Source organism: Gadus morhua, chromosome 14 (assembly GCF_902167405.1).
Source record: "Gadus morhua chromosome 14, gadMor3.0, whole genome shotgun sequence".
NCBI lineage: Eukaryota > Metazoa > Chordata > Actinopteri > Gadiformes > Gadidae > Gadus > Gadus morhua.
Genome location: NC_044061.1, coordinates 20804519 through 20822477, shown reverse-complemented (window position 1 = coordinate 20822477; position 17959 = coordinate 20804519). Strand labels below are relative to the sequence as shown.

General features: G+C 47.2%; 1 protein-coding gene across 1 annotated transcript in view; it reads left to right on the top strand.

The window, feature by feature from the left end:
* The first annotated feature begins 978 nt into the window (after positions 1–978).
* Positions 979–17959, top strand: part of emilin1b (elastin microfibril interfacer 1b) — a 40304-nt gene continuing 23323 nt past the window's right edge. Inside the window, exon 1 of the mRNA XM_030376214.1 lies at positions 979–1663. Within this exon, the coding sequence (XP_030232074.1) occupies positions 1506–1663 (158 nt within the window). The 5' untranslated portion in view covers positions 979–1505. The remainder of the gene's footprint in view (positions 1664–17959) is intronic.

The following is a 17959-nucleotide window of genomic DNA, read 5'->3' as shown; positions in this document are numbered from 1 at the left end:
GCCTCATCGCCAGGGAATCGGGGAGATCGCTGCGCGACAAGTGACAAATATGTTGACGCGTGTTCATAGTTTTAACTGTGATTCCCGGGCTGGTTTGTCAGTTATCTAAGACATTTCCATGCGTGTGCGTGCGTGTGCGTGTGCTTGTGTGTGTGTGTGTGTGTGTGTGTGTGTGTGTGTGTGTGTGTGTGTGTGTGTGTGTGTGTGTGTGTGTTTGCGTGACTGTGTGTGTGTGTGGTGGTTGGAGGGGGATATATTGTAGGTCAGTCAACAGCTATTTTGAGGGCAGGTGGTGGACAGATGCTACATGGGATGAAATCAGAAATATCTGTGCACACACGACTCACACGACTCACACACCAACACACACACGTACACATACGCTTTCAACTTTTTCACCTGTGACCTCTGAACTTTGTAGTAATGAAACACCCCCCTACCTCCTTATGACCTTTGCTCCGAGGGATAGAAGTCCAGAGTAGCATCACGTCATACGTGTTTCCCATCCTAGGACTGTATGGAGATGGATTGCTATCAGCTCAAACGTTAGGCTATGACATGCCGACCACAGGACGAAGTTGTACCATGTGGGAAGAAAACAGAGTTCAGGAAGAGGCAACCCGTCTGCATCTGATAAGATACAGATACCCCTGGTCTGTGGGAGATAAGAACAGCAGACAAGTGTGAGACAGGAGTAGGCGTATCTCTGAAATCCACACTCCCATTGAGGGCTTATCGGGATCCAGAAAGGGGAAAAAAGGAAAATAAAATAATTGTTTTGAGATGTCTTGGAATCACAGTAAAAAAAAAATAAAATACATGTTCTTGACGCACGCATTGAAAAGCAGTGTGAATAATTATTCCTCTGCAGTGGAAGGGACTGGCTAGTGACCCAACTCGGTTCACTGATGTTTTTCAGAGATGACTATAGCACAAGGCAGCGGTAGGAGGGGTTCTAGAAGAAGGGGTGGATGAATGAGTGTGGTTGGAGGAACGGGTGAGAGAGAGAATGTGTGAGTGAGAGAGACAGAGAGAACCGAAGTATGAGCTGGAAAGGAGGGGTAACACCATTTCCAGTATTCTACGGGACTTGGAAGAAAAACGTTCATTCCTAAAGCGGTCGGCTTCATTATCATCATCACCCCCCTGCGCTCGAGCTTTCACTACTTTTATTTGGACTTTTGTCTGCGTCAGACATGAATGGTGGTCGTTCCTTTTTTCCCTTCAACCCTAAGTATATACAGCCTAAACAAAATAAACCGAGGAGGTAGCGGTGAGGTCGAGGTGGTTGTTGGTCACTTTTCTTTCTGAGTCTTCTCCTCAGCGCACTCGGGATGGATGGATAGGATGGACTTCGCAGACGCGGGAGACCGAGCGCGCAACGACGAGGCTTTTGGAAACTTTCACGTGGAGTAGTTCAGCGGTTCCACTCAAAGGCGTTTGGCGACGCTAACATTAGAGGCGCTTTTCTTTTGCGTGGGGAAAAAAACTAACAACCAAAAAGAATGGCCCGGACGGCTTTGTTTCTCCTGCTGTGGATCTTGACGTGGCTGGGGGATGCGAAGAGCACGTACCCGCAGCGCTACAGCCTGTACTCGGGCCAGACGCAGTCTCCTCAGCACAACAGCGCAGCCCACGGAGCGCGGGCGGCCAGCCGACACAGGTACCCGCACGACAAGACGCACCAAGTACAACAAGTACAGCCACAGAGTTATACTTTTGTTCTGGGGCTTCTTTGTTTCAGTGTTCATGTTTTAGTCAGTATTTTATTAATTTGTTTTTAAAATTAGCCTGCTTGCTGGGGATGTGGGGAGGGGGAAGCTAAGGTGGGGGTTAGGCAGTAAATATAAGACATATGAGCGCAGTTAAGTACTCCAAATGTTCCATGAAAACAGCTCTCACCCCCACACACTCACGCACACACATATACGCGCGCACACACACACACACACACACACACAGACACACACACACACACACACACACACACACACACACACACACACACAGACGCACGCACGCACGCACGCACGCACACACACACACACACACACACACACACACACACACACACACACACACACACACACACACACACACACACACACACACACACACACACAAAGGTCATTAATGATGCTTGCATTCTTGGCGTGGGTTGGTTCTTGCCGTGCAGGTCGGTCTATGGGCTACTGGAAGTCCTTGGGGTCTGCTCACACAGTGAAAGCATGTATATCGATTATGAGCAGCAACACAAAGGCGCTATCATAACAGGTCTGTGAAGGCCTGGGACCATAGGGGGAGGATTGACGATGGGTGATGCTGAGGACTGAAGGATTGGGACTCCAAACGGTGTTAAAACAAAAGATCATCTTACCTAAAACGAACAAAGTAACAAAAACACCTTTGAGGTGGTACGAGAAAAATATTGCTTAAAAAAATAATTATTTAGTTTATTGCCTCAATCATATATCGTAATCTACATGCCGCTGGTCGGTCTTGACACAGAAGTGAGAGAAAGTGGGCCCGCACTTTGCCATTAACTGGTCTTCGTTTCAGTCAAGATTATATCATGATTACTGTAAAAATAACAACAACCACCCGTTACATTTTATTGAAACCAAATCAGCCATTGGCTTGCGCAGCACTATGACAGCAATGCTCCACGCTGAATGATGGGGACTGCTGTTGCGGGGAGGGATTAGGGCGTGGCAGTAAGAAGTCAGACTCTCTCTCTCTCTCTCTCTCTCTCTCTCTCTCTCTCTCTCTCTCTCTCTCTCTCTCTCTCTCTCTCTCTCTCTCTCTCTCTCTCTGACGTACCATGGAGGTGGGGGTGGGGGTGATGCAAAGCCAAGGCAACCATTGCCAAGGCCAACCCAGATGACCAAATCCATTTCTGTCTGATGTTTGTGTGTCTCTAATTACACGCAGACGAGACAGTGTGTGTTTATGTGCGGTGTGTGTGTGTGTGTGTGTGTGTGTGTGTGTGTGTGTGTGTGTGTGTGTGTGTGTGTGTGTGTGTGTGTGTGTGTGTGTGTGTGTGTGTGTGTGTGTGTGTGTGTGTGTGTGTTGGCGTGTCTGTGGTATTGTGCACTGTGCTTTGCGTGTTTTATGAGAAAGACCAAGTGATACCGCCTCCTGATTCTCCACTTGTCCATCCGACCATGCATCAATTCATCCATCCATCGGCCATCCTTTCCCTCCCTCCGTCCATCCTTCTATCCATCCGTCATCCATTATCCATCACCTAGGTTACCGACGTTCTCTCTGTATCCCATCTGGCCACCGTCCCGTGGCCATCACTCAACCTGCCCCCTGTGTGTACGTCCGTCCATCCGTCCTGTCAGACGGCCTTTCCTGTCTGCATGTCTGTCTGCCTTTTTCCGGTGTGCAAGTCTGTCTGCCTGTCTGTCCTTCTATCTGTGTTCATGGCTCTTGGCGTGTCTGTTTGTCTGTACGCCTGTGTGTCAAATTTTCTGCCCTTCCTGTCTGAATGTTCCTGTCTACCTGTTTGTCTTTCAGTGTGTTTGTGTGACTTTCTGTCTGTCTGTCTGTCTGTCTGTCTGTCTGTCTGTCTGTCTGTCTGTCTGTCTGTCTGTCTGTCTGTCTGTCTGTCTGTCTGTCTGTCTGTCTGTCTGTCTGTCTGTCTTTCTGGCTGCACATATGACTTTCTGTGTGTGTGTCTGTCTGTCTTTCTGCCTGCGAGAATGACTTTCTGTGTGTCTGTCTGTCTGTCTGTCTGTCTGTCTGTCTGTCTGTCTGTCTGTCTGTGTGTCTGTCTGTCTGTGTATGCCCCGCTTTCTCTGTGTTGGGTAGGCCTGTCCGCCCATCTGTCCATCCACCTCTCTATGTCCGTCCGTCTGTCTGCCCATCAGTTCCTCTGTGGAGGTGGACGACTCCTCTGTGTGGAGGTGTGGACTACACAGAGCAGGCTCTGAGCGCCTGGCTGAACTCTTTGTTATAACAGATGGCAAAGGTATTCCACAAGGACCCTGTGTCGGCATGCTGTGTGTGTCTGTGTGTAGGAGAAAAAAAGAGAGATTGAGTGCGAGAGAGAGTCTGTCTATACTGGTGAGAGAGATAAAGTCAAGTTGAGAGAGAGAGAGAGAGAGAGAGAGAGAGAGAGAGAGAGAGAGAGAGAGAGAGAGAGAGAGAGAGAGAGAGAGAGAGAGAGAGAGAGAGAGAGAGAGAGAGAGAGAGAAGCAGTATGGGTGTGAGGAAAGGATCGTGTCTAAGAGAGAGAGAGTGTGTGAGAAACGGGGCGAGAGAGGGGGAAAGAGTGAGCTTTTGGGGGATTTGGTCAGTGTATGAGAAAGAGTAATATTAACGAAGGGGATCTTGTCTGATGGCAGGAGAGAGTGAAAGAAGAAAAGAAAACTACCTGAGATGTGCTGACACCCTGAAAAATGATCAACTTCTCCCTTCTTAAGGAAATCCAGTCACCACTTGTTTTGAAATCACTTCAGAGGGAAGTTTGCAATGAACTTTGGTTAGACTGATATTGATACAGTGTGTGTGTGTGTGTGTGTGTGTGTGTGTGTGTGTGTGTGTGTGTGTGTGTGTGTGTGTGTGTGTGTGTGTGTGTGTGTGTGTGTGTGTGAGTGCGCTTGTGTGCGCTTGTGTGTGTGAGAAACAGTGCGATATAGAAGTAGAGAAAGAGTGGGAGTATGTCTGTAAGAGAGAGAGAGAGAGATAGAGTTTGTGTGCATGAGAGAACAAGTGTATTTGTGTGTGTGTGCGTGTGTGTGTGTGTGTGTATGTGTGCGCATGTGTGTGCGTTTAATGTGTTCAGAAGGAGAAGAGAGGTGTGTGTGTGTGTGTGTGTGTGTGTGTGTGTGTGTGTGTGTGTGTGTGTGTGTGTGTGTGTGTGTGTGTGTGTGTGTGTGTGTGCAAGAGAGAGAGAGATAGAGGTTAAGGAAGTTTGCTTGTGTATGTGTGTGTGCATGGTTGTGTGTATGTTTGTGCGTGCGAGAGAGAGAGAGCTAATGGTCATCACTCTGAACTGTTGTCCAGAGATACAGGTGTCTGTTGCCCTTGGACCTGTTTGACTGCAAGTTCCAGAATAGATTGCTCAGTAATGTCTAACACCTAGTTAGTCCGTTCAAGGCTCTAACACCTAGTAAGTCTGTTCAGTCAAGACTCCAGCACCTAGTTAGTCTGTTCATTCAAGGCTCTAACACCTAGTCAGTCTGTTCAGTCAAGGCTCTAAAACATATTTAGTCTCTGTAGTCAAGGCTCCAACACCTAGTTAGTCTGTTCAATTCAGGCTCTAACACCTTGTTAGTCTTTCAGTCGAAGCTCTAACACCTAGCTAGTCGGTTCAGTCAAGGCTCTCACACCTAGCTAGTAGGTTCAGGCTCTGACACCTAGCTAGTCTGTTCATTCCTCTTTCCTGTATCTGACACTACAACTGCTACAACTGCTCGCTAAAACTGACAGATTTCACTTGTTGTACATCCAGCTTCCTTAACTGGATTAAGCTGGACTAAAAAAGGTTACCTATGTTTAATTGATTTGACCAGTAGGATATTGGCTCCGGACTCGTTCCCGAGTCCTCTCCAACAACTCAACAGCGTTCACAATCAAAAGCCCAGTTTCTTTTTTCTTATTTTTCACCTCGAAAAAAATGTGACGTGAGGTTAAAAGTGTATTCAGAGTGTATTACGATTGGCACATGAAACGCTCCGGGAAAGGATTCCCTATTTTATTATTGTGACTTTGAACGTCCAGCCCCTCCAAACATCGACACCCCACCCAACCAGGACCAATGACACGTCCCCCGCCCCCCCCCTCTAACCCCCCCCCCCCCCTAAACTGTTGTGAAGCAACGCGGTTGAACCGAAACCGGCAGGGGCCAGCGTAAGCCTGAGCTGAACCCCCGTGAACTCTCTCCGTTCCCCTGGCTCCTCCGTTCCCCGGCCTCCCTCGTTCCTTATCCAAAGACTATATTCAACTGGATAACAGGAGTGTTTATGCGTGCGTTTGCTCTGGCTCTCCTCGCCTGGGACCTGGCAGAGAACAAAGGGGAGACGCGGTCTGGGCCTGGTGGGTTCTTCAGCGGGCTGATGTTTGTGTTGTATTATCCGGACTCTCTGCGGGGCGGCGCCGCAACATCAAAGCTAACTTAGCCCCTCTCTCCGAGTGGCATGAACGAAACGCCAGCCCGGTGGCAACACGCAGGGTTTTATGCACACGTCTGTGTACACACATGCGTGCCGTGCACACCGAGCCCTGACCGCCTGTGAGTGGAGCGACCTGCATGTAGTGCCGCTGACGGCCTGTAGGTGGCTCGCGTTGTTGGGAATGCGAAAAGTAACTGCCAAAGGGAAACATTTGATTTGATTCTAGTAATACAACTTTATTCGATGTTTTATGTTTGGTTAGGATGTCAGCGGTTTGTTCATCTCCATGTTATGTGTTTTGACAGGTCCTGTTTTGACTGTGACTGTTTAATTTCATTCATTATTACGGTATGAGTATCGGTAATAGGCAAGGCTTCCATTTGATTCCTCGCTAAATATGTTTTTTTCATTGCTGCTGGTTAAATATAATGGCAACGTCCGTGTTTTGAAATTTAAGGTTTACTACTCCATTTGTGTTTAAACCTATGGGTGAAGTAATTTACACTACATTCTATGATCTATGGTGCTTACACGTACAAAAATGCACACACACACACACACAGGCACACACACACACACACACACACACACACACACACACACACACACACACACACACACACACACACAATACACACAAACACACACACGCACACACACAAACGCACACACACACACACACACACACACACACACACACACACACTCACACATATTTGCACATTGCATTTACCAGCCAATCCCCAAAGACCTTTGGTCTTCCTTCACATTGTGCTGTCTTTAATTTATTGCTGTTTTGTTCCGTTAGTTATATTGTTTCCATTCAAATCTTGACTTATCTTGTTAACTTACCGGTGTGTGCGCTGCATTGTACCTTGTAGGTGTGTGTTTTGCGGGGGATTTTATAGGGCATTTAAAAATTCACTTTCCACTCACATGGGTGGAGTCAGCTTTGGTGCCCCGCTGGCCACGTCAGCCCTTTAACAAGTTAATGGGTCTGGGGCAGGATGTGGGTATTGCGCCCTTTGTTTACGTGACCTCTACGTATCCATATATTCTCTCTCTCTCTCTCTCTCTCTCTCTCTCTCTCTCTCTCTCTCTCTCTCTCTCTCTCTCTCTCTCTCTCTCTCTCTCTCTCTCTCTCTCTCTCTCTCTCTCTCTCTCTCTCTCTCTCTCTCTTTGTATCGATGGGAAGCAGCATGGGTAAACACTGCGACACAATTGTCTAAAACGAAAGAAGAAGTAGAGTGAGCAGAAGAGTGAGCTGGGAGTGTGTTCCTGATCTCAAACATCCCCTTTGTCCTTATTATTTATATCTTTCTTCATTTCCTATCTGACCCCCCACTGTAAAGCTCTTTTCATGTTTCTGTGACAAACTGTTCCAACGCACACACTGTTTGCCTTCCTTTCCTCCACAGGGCTTAATGATATGACATGCCTTTACATCCTTCAGCAGACACCATCCCCCCTCTCCAGCCCCCCACGTCCATCTCTATTCTCCCCCTCCTCAGAGGTCCTACTGCTAATATTAAACCCCTTATCTACCATCAGTTCAAGGACTGAGGGGGGGACACTGTGTCCATCACTGTTTGCCGGCCACCCATATAGTCACCCACACACATATATCCATGTGTATTTATGTATACAGTGCCATGTGCACAAATAAACACATTCAGCCCACGACTACTATATTACTATTTATTTTTTCTTGTGTATTTTATGCACACAAAAGATAAGATGTATTATGAAGGAAATATTTCTATCTATATTATGGTGTGTGTGTGCGTGTGTGTGAGTGTGTGTGGTGTGTGTGTGTGTGTGTGTGTGTGTGTGTGTGTGTGTGTGTGTGTGTGTGTGTGTGTGTGTGTGTGTGTGTGTGTGTGTGTGTGTGTGTGTGTGTGTGTGTTTGGCCTGTACTGATATGAACTGCGACTGGCTTCCCCTACACCCTTGTCTTCGGCTCCGACTGTGGGACCAGACTCACCTCACCCAAGTACAGCTTGACCGGAATCTGGTGGAGATATTTTTACGAGAGCAACGTGACTAACCACTTCAGTATGTTAGCAACCATTAATCCTTTCCCAAAATATTATTCCTTTTTGGATGCATAAATTATTTTGTAACGTTTCTGTTGTTTCTGTTGTACAGTAAACAATGAGAGCAATAAAGATGGTCGGCAGACATATTCAATTTAATGAAACCCTCTGTCCTTGAGCATAAATAAAAATACATTTCAGTTGCAGGGGGATCAGAGGACTCCAGTCCAGATAAATCTGGTTTGAACCAAACAATGAGGTCTTCTTTCCTGGCTCTGCCTCCAGTCTTTGTTATTAATTGAGTCAATTACCATGGCCTTCTATTTCTATTTCTGAATCTTTATCCCATTTTGAACTCTCTCTGTCTCTCTATCTCGCTCTCTCTTTCTTTCTCACTCTCTTTTTCTAGCCGTCTCTCTTTCCTTCTCACTCTCTACCCCCCCCCCCCTATCTCTCTCCCTCTCTCTCTGGCGTTGTCGCTTTGTGTCAATCTCTCTCTATCTTGGAGTAGTTACCTCTGAACCAGGGATAAAGACTGGTCTGTAGCGGAGGATGGAGGAAGATCGAAGTCTTGTGGCAGCTATTCACTATGCTTGTCTGTTCTTTTTTTTATGAAATAGCTTGCATACTCAAAGAGGTCCATTCACAACCCTCACACTGAGCACCCTGAAGGTACCTTACTGGGTAATGGGGAGGTTACAGATAAAGAGACCAGATTAGGGGGAAAAGAGCCCAGCATAATTCCATGGCTGAGTAGAAAAAGAGGAACATGGCAACTGTATTGGTTTCAAGTTTGAAAATTGTTTTTAGGACATATGCACACACACAAACACACACACACACACACACACACACACACACACACACACACACACACACACACACACACACACACACACACACACACACACACACACACACACACACACACACACACAAACACACATATAAACACACACACTGCTGGTGGTTTGGTGTGTGGCCCCAGCCTGACATTTTCCCCAGAGATTTAAATGGGGAAATTCAAGTGGTTTAGAATCATGGGAAATGAGGAGTGAGGCTTTGGCAGCGGGCCGTTGGTGTTTGGCCGTGGTCAGTCGGAGTGACAGCATGACGAGGGTGTGACATGTGCTCTCGCAACAACCCCAAAACACTTGCTACACCTGCTTTCGGCAAAGTTTGAGCAAGTTTGACCGTTTGACACATAAATAAAGCAATAGCCAATAGGTTGTTTAAAGTGTATTGTGGAACATTTGGTCACGGACCCAGAGACTTTTGGCATCTGTAACACATCACACAACGTAGGCTACAGTTCAAAGCTTTGTGTTGGAGTGGTCGACCGGGTGTGACATGAAACATACAATTGTAATGTTGTCTACATGACAGTTGTCCTAACGTGTTCAGAATATGTTTGGACGTTATGATCAATATTTACTCCCATTATAACCACTTTCAGGAGAGATGGCCGGGATTCAAATGATTCCTGGAAGAATTTTGTAGCGAGTTGAACGCCAATGAGAGAGAGAGAGAGAGAGAGAGAGAGAGAGAGAGAGAGAGAGAGAGAGAGAGAGAGAGAGAGAGAGAGAGAGAGAGAGAGAGAGAGAGAGAGAGAGAGAGAGAGAGAGAGAGAGAGAGTGTGTGTGAATTTGAGAGATGGGTGAGAGAGGGAAAGAGAAAGAGAGAGTAAGGAAGAGAGAGGAGGGAGAGAGAGGGGGAGATAGAAAACGAGGAGACGATAAGATGGGAGAATGTTGTCCTGGCAGTGGTGGAGGGACACATCTGGGTTGTTTCCTCTCCCTCCGCCTCTGATTTCATCCGTCTTCTGCCAAACTCCCCGCCCACCTCCGCCCACCTCCTTCTGGGTGTCCTCCCCGTGTCCCTGCTCCTCACAGCCTGTACCGTGAGTCCCGGGCCAGCATGAAACACACTCTGGCAGCCCGCATGGAAAACAGGCCAGGGCCGAGGTCCCACACAGAGCTGGTGTGTGACACGTTGTTTTTACCGTCACACACTTAGTTGGACATTCTGTCGCCATTTCTCGCCTTCATCTCTCTCTCCCTCTCTCTCCCTCTCTCTCTCTGTTCCTCTTCTGTCCTCCCCCTCCTTCATCGCTCTCTCTGTCCCTCTCTATCTCTCTCTCTCTCTTTCTCTCTCTTGCCCGGTTACTGTCTGACTCATCGTCCTCCTATGATAAACACACACACAGAGACACACACCACCAGACACACACTAATAAACAAGAGAATGCTTACATTTCGAAACACCTCAAAGAGCAAATTAATATTGTCATGTACAACATCGTTAAACCAACATACACACACACACTCACACACACGCACACGCACGCACACACACGCACACACACGCACACACGCACACACACACAAACCTCTGCTCTGTGTGTTGTTTGGGGGAAGCTCATGCTGAGAGAGCCTGCTGACATGGGGTCGGGGAGTGAATGATAAGGATTATCATAACCCCGGCAGTTTATCTTGATTTCCAGCATCGCCATGGGAATTTGGAGTGGGACCAGCCCAGTGCAGTGTAACCAAACATTGTTTTGGTAGGACAGGGGGGGGGGGGGGCGTGGCGTCTGGCAAACAGCTGCTGAGTGCTGGCCTCATCTGGCTTGTTTCCATCGCTGCTGAGGCTCCTGCTGGTTTAGGATCACTGTGAGTGTGTGAGTGTGTGTGTGTGTGTGTGTGAGTGTGTGTGTGTGTCGGTTTGTCTGTGTGTGTGTGTGTGTGGGTTTGTCTGTGTGTGTGTATGTGTGTGTGAGTGTGTGTGTGTCGGTTTGTCTGTGAGTGTGTGTGTGTGTGAGTGTGTGTGTGTCGGTTTGTCTGTGTGTGTGTGTGTGTGTGTGTGTGTGTGTGTGTGTGTGTGTGTGTGTGTGTGTGTGTGTGTGTGTGTGTGTGTGTGTGTGTGTGTGTCGGTTTGTCTGTGTGTGTGTGTGTGTGTGTGTGTGTGTGTGTGAGTGTGTGTGTGTGTGTGTGTGTGTGTGTGTGTGTGTGTGTGTGTGTGTGTGTGTGTGTGTGTGTGTGTGTGTGTGTGTGTGAGTGTGTGTGTGTGTGTGTGTGTGTGCGGTTTTGGTGTTCCGTTGTATGCATGGGCCCAACATCAAAGAACACTAAGATTGTCAAAAGAAACTGATTACTAACAGACAAGACAGACAAACAGACAGACAGGCTGACAGACACACCAGCTGAATGCCAGGGCTGGAGTTATAGCAGCCAGGAACTCATGTTTATTCAACCAAAATGGTGTTCTATACCCTACTGTAGAACGCAAAACATGTCACATTGCATACATTTGATGCGTTTGATTTTCACCGCTTCATGTGAAAAGGTACGGCTGCATTGATAAGAGAAACATGAACATTTAAACACAATTTCACCACTATAGGAACATCCGTTCATGTCCACCAATGTCAGAACTGAATGACTAACCTACACTGTAAAAAAGAAAGTTGAGAAAACGCAAATGTTTGGTTGCATCATGTTGCCTTGATATTTTTAGTGTAGGAGCTCTGGATGGAAACAAAACGAAGAGAGACTCATAATTTGGGTGAACTCTCTAACCTCAACGAGAGCAGGCCAACCAAAATAAAACGTCGGTTGTGTGACTGGAAGGTTAACCGAATTGAAATCCCATACGGGGCAACCCGGAACGGAGGGGTGGGAGGGGGGGGGGGGGGGGGGGGGGGGGGGGGGGGGTGGGTGCTCTGAGTAGTAATGCGGATTACCAGAGTGGGGTAGCTTAGAAGACCGTCAAGTGGCGCGTTTCCATGGCACTAATTGAGGCACACGGTGGCCGGGAAAGGTGTGCCTGCATATTCCAAGTCTGTTTTCCATGACCCAAAGCCAGGGGCTGGGGTTTCAGGCCAAGTCCTGGAGAGCAGAAAAGAAAACAAAGCATTTCCAGGGTCTTAGCCTGACATAATGGGAGCTACTTACTGCTGATTGGTCGGATGGAATACTCCTTAGAATGTCTGACCCTCAAATGATTGAATGGTCGGACGCGGTACCATTGACAATTGAAATAAAAAAATTACCTCCTGAAAGGAATCGTTCTAAATCGTGTGTATATTTCACGTCGGTAAAACATATCAAGGAAAACGAACGCCATGGCAAGGAATGAATGAGCTGTGCTTTCGAAGAAGCGTACTCAAAGCTCAGTTATGGTTCTATGTCGACGCAACGCAAGGGGGTTTACGGACCTGTTGCATCCTTGCGGATCCTCCTTGCGTCCACCGCAAGGGCGTGACGTGCGCCTCCCAAAAATGGTAACCTCGCGTCGCGGCGTGATCGGCCCGCTCACTAAAACCAGAAAAAATAGGTTCCCGACTGCGTCGAAGCGTCTGCGTGGCCCTTGCGTGGCGTCGACGTGGAACCATAACCGTGCCTTAAGTCTATGCTGTTTGAGGACACCGATTGACACTCACCGCCACATAAAGTAGGGGCGGTAGTTTACGGGGACGGGACAAAGAAAGGGGTGGATGTTTTGTTCAGCCCGACAGCTGGCTCGGCGTGCGGCCGGGGGGAGGGGGGGGGGGGGGGGGGGGGGGGGGGGGTGTTGTCACCCGAGAAGCGGCCGCAGACGCCCGCCCCTGGGCTCCGGAGCCGTGTCGGACAAATTGGAGTCTTTACTGAAATAGTAAAGAGGGCTGTAATTGAGGAGGAGGTAATGGTACGGTACGGCCTGCTCTGTGGTCACTCTGGGCTCCCCCTCGGCTGGAGTTCATCCATGTGGCCCGTTCCCTTGGGGGACTGCGTTTCCCATCATGCACCGAGGCGGAACAAATTGTGCCCATTATCCCATGGCCAGGTTCGTCTTGATTGGTCAACGATGATGATGATGATGATGATGAAGAAGATGAGGATGAGGATGGTTGCGGGTCTCCTTGTTGAACATAATGGTTTGGAACTTCTACGACGACTTATGTCGGTGTCTGTCATGCTCAAGGAGAGTGGACTGGATGATGTACTCTCTACTCTCAGAGAACACAAATAAAAGCACAAATTCTAAATCCTCTCAGAATAATCCGGTAGTATGGACGCCTTAACCCTGGTCCTGATCTGGTTACCCCCTGATGCTAACACTGATGCTAGGGGCCACAGAACAGTGTTCCTCTTGCCAAAGTGGAAGGGGCTGCACATGAGTTATTAGGGCATGACAGGGCATCTGTTGAATGTCCCTACCCCCCATTTAGCTCGTACCTAGTACCTCTAAGGACAGGATCCAGACATGTCACTCTATTGCAGCCGGGCTGTTGTACATCCATTCCGCTCATGTTTACAGAAGCCCCTACCCAAGCTTCCATTTAATGGCTACAACGTGCTTTAAGCACGCATGAGTCAATTGTAGCACTAGACACTGCACATAGCACCAAGTGGGATGTTATGTGTGTACAGTGAATACGTGAATACGCACTGCGCTAGGCTAGGCACTCATGACCACGAACATAAGGACACAGACACATTGTTCAGGGTTGTCCAAAGTTGTTGAAGGGGCATCCGTGGCATACTGGTTAAGGAGTTGGACTGGTAACCGGAGGGTGGCCAGTTTGAATCCTGAGGTGCCCTTTAGCAAGGCACCTGAAACCACCACCTGCTCCCCGGGCCCTGAAAAAAAGGGATAAAAAAAAATCCACCTAAAAAGGGATAAATAAAGGATGAAAAGAAAAGAAAGAATAAGGCAGGGGGAGGTCTTGATGAGAAACAAACCTAAACTTCTTCCCGGACCAGGGCTTGAAATCTTCATCTGTACGAGAAACACACAGGGGACATTGGTGTGGTTGGTTTGGTCTGTAGGGGGTAGGTTGACACAGGGACCCGTTGCTTGGAATCTATTGTGAAACGCTCTAATCCTTGATCCTTTCCAAGCAGCTCTTTCTTCTCAGTTGGGCTCTCTGGCTCTATTTGGTTCCTCTCCTTACGTAATTAGCAATTAATCGCTGCACCTGCAGGCAGCAATTACGGTAGCATCTACCGTCTGCTACATCACACACAGCATGTGCTTGTCCCCGCGAGACAAAACAGACACACATAAACTCCAGCAGACGGGAGTATCAACAGGTCAGAGTCACAGTCCCACGGCATTTCTCCCCCTTTAATTCCCATTAAGACCAGCGAGGTATGCGTCGCTGGCCGCTACGTGCTGAGCCTTGAGTGACCATCAGCCCTGACCCCTGTGATTCATTCACACCCACGGAGACCATGAGTAAGACTGTGTGGCCAAACTGGCCATGTTGTTGAGGTTTTGGGACAGCGATTTAACAGAAGGCAGCAGGCTCGCAGTGACTGTGTTGTGCTGAGAAAGACCTGGTTCTACTTACAAAGAGGATGTCGAGCAGTAAGTCAAGTACGACGTTTTTAGACTGGTTTCCAAGAAGTGCTGCACTGTGACGTCATACAGAGAGAGAGGGAGAGAGGGAGAGAGATATAGAGAGAAAGACAGAGAGAAAGAGAGGGGGAGAGAGAGACGGGGAGAGATATAGAGAGAAAGACAGAGAGAGAGGGAGAAAGAGAGAGAGAGAGGGAGAGAGAGAGAGATAAAAAGAAGGAGAGAGAAAGAGAGAAAAAGAGAGATTCAGAGAAAGAGAGGGAGAGAGAGTGAAAGAAAGAGAGAGACTCTGTTTTTCATTTTTAAATGCACACACACACACAAACACACACAAACGCACATACATGTATGCTCCGCATGCACCAGTAACACCCGATAAATCCGATTCCATGAGAGAAATACTCGTTCAAACGCACACATTTTATGCACACGTTTTTTTATTCAACACACACAGACACACACACACACACACACACACACACACACACACACACCCTCACACACACACATACACACACCCAGTGGACCATTCCTGTTGGAGAAAGTCCACACACCACTGTTTGAGTGGGCCTCTCTGACCTGTGATCTCATTACTGTGTTACCCACGGCAACCGTATAGGGAGGTTTCTTACAGAAGTAAAACATGAGGGGATTTTCTTCACTGGGCTTTGGGCTTTGCTATTGCTGACGCAACAGGTTGTAGCTACAGCCAAGTATTGTTATTGCATGATTAATGATTACTGTATGTGTGTGTGTGGATGTGTAGTCATGGATCCCGTCGCTAAGGCCTCCTTCACAGTTCGGGTTCGACCCTCTCGGTTACCCTAATGTTCCTGAGACGGCCCCTCAAGCACTTAGGATACCCATATTTACTCGGTACAGCCTTTTCTTGTATGTACGTACATACGTATAAGTATACACGTATATCGCCCCCTCTGGTCACTTGCCCAGGCTAAAACCATGACTCAAGTAAGAACGAACGTGGCCCTCATGTAGGGTTAACCAATTCATTTTTGTATTACTAAACACAAGACAAAAATTATAATAATGAAAAAGAATTATATGTAAAACATAAAACTTTAAGAGGTTGAGCAATTTTCAAGACAACTTAAAAGTTTATAGTGTTGGTTAACAAGGCAAAGCGTGTACGGAATATGTCAGGGTCTTCTTTTACTAAATGAACCCAATGCCTTCCCATGAAAGGGAGGTGACCATGAGGTAGGCTTATTCACCCTTGGATGTTTTATCCTGTGTAAATGTGAATTTCCCAGATGATTTGTTCATACCGGTAGGGGTTTAAATTGTCTCCTTTTTAAGATGAAACCTTATGCATCCCTGTGAAACGGGTGTGTTCATAAGGTAAGTAATCTTTTTCCCTTGTCAGATTTACCATAGCCCATAGCATCTATAAGTAAGCTTGCATTTCATATTACCTTAGGTGGAGATCGCTCGTCTCTGCCAAAAGATGAAGTCTACTTTGTCTCCCCCAAACACAGGGGGATGTACCATCCATACATGGGTCTGGCATGGGAAAGTACAGCCCTAACATGGGCTATGTTATGCAAGGACTATCAAAACTTTAAGAAAAAGTTAAACTTTTAAACTCAGAAGCATAATATGAAAGGAAAAGTTAAACATGAACTTTTAAACTCAAACACTCAAGGAAAACTTTAAGAGAGAGAGAGAGAGAGAGAGAGAGAGAGAGAGAGAGAGAGAGAGAGAGAGAGAGAGAGAGAGAGAGAGAGAGGGGGGGGGGGGGGGGGGGGGGGGGGGGACGTGTTGCTATGGTAGGAAGTTGATGGTGCCAACAAGGAACAGAGGGGTCTCAAATGTTTGAGTAGGATCAAAAAGACGAGGTCAGCACCACTGCACTCGGGTGGTTCGGGAACACGGTGACCGAAGGAGAACTGTGTGTATATATATGTGTGTGTGTGTGTGTGTGTGCGTGCGTGTGTGTGTGTGTGTGTGTGTGTGTACGTCCGGTGACAAACCCACTCACCGCAGGAAATTGTAAATAAAACCCAATCGAACAATCCCACTGGCCAAACAGGGCACCCTAGGCTTGACCAGCCCTCTTCCTCCTCATTCTGGCCTACATAGAGGGAAGCATTGTACAAATCAACTTTATTTAGCGAGGGGCTGATGGCAGTGAATGGATTCTGTTGTCCCTGTTTTAAGTGGCTGTGAACAAGCGGGTGTGATGTGGACAGGGCTGGGCGAGGTGGCAGCGACAGGCTATTAGGAGCAGAGATATCAATAGAGCAATGGTAGTTCCAGTGTGATGCGTTCGTCATGCCAGTCACACCATTTCAAGGGACCCACAGTTTTGCTTTTACGTCTGCGCCGCTCATGAGATGGTGACACTTCCACTTAGGCTCGGTACGATTTATCACAAGAGCGATTTTGTTTGTAAATTATGGTTTTGTAAATGATGACGCAGTTTGATCACAGGTGATGTGAACGCACTTTGGAACTCTTTCGATCGGTGGAGTAAGGTGACCGTGCAACATTGTTGAAGAATGGTTTTGACCAAATCAACCTATAGGTGTGAAATCACCCTTCTCTTCACAAATGTCAAATATAAACCCTTTAAAGGTATTTTAAAGGCCAGCGTAATTCTTTTTTGCAGGGCTGTTGGTAGATAAAGAATATTCAAATCAACAGATTAAATGTTTGGTGCTTATGATCCCGTTGAATCATGTTTCTGCTGCACTTGTTATGCTGGGCTTCATGAGCGTGCGTTAGCCTTCACCGATGCCAGAATCAAAGGCGCCAGGTCGACAGATTTTGGTCGGAAATAAGTATATAATACGATATTAAGAGGTATTAAAAAGGTCTCACATCTAATGTGTTGAAAGCCGCAGATATCCTGGAGAGAATTCCGGGGAAAGGCAGTTGGAAGACTGAAAGGAAAGCCACATTCCTTTGTCCCTTTCTCTGAAAATGACAAATTTGGAACATTCCATTGGAATCAAGGCTCTACTATTTGGGCTGCCAGAGGAATGAAGATAGATGCTCTGCATGAGGTCAAACAAACTGTAACACCAGTGATCTATAGACATCTGTATAGCCTATATATCCAACCAGTCAAAGTTATTTATTATGATGAGGCACAGGGTGTGTGTCTGTTGGGGGGGGTTGTGGCTTATAAGCATCACACTGTTACGCTAACACTACTGAAGAATTCTTCTTTGCAGCAATTTTTTAAGGCTTTTTCTCTGTATCTCTTTATCACTCAGTCTGTCTCTTTTTATATCCTGTGCTGTTTTAAGTCTCTGTTTTAAGTCTCTCTTCTATGAGAGACTTCTGCACATTCCTGTCTTGAACAGAATAAGCAGACATATCTTTAACCAGGCATTTTCATACTAATTGTATAATTCCAAATTCATCATTGTGTATCCAGAAGGGGAGATGGCTAGCCTGGCTCTATACGCCCTTGTACTTTCACTCAATTTTAAT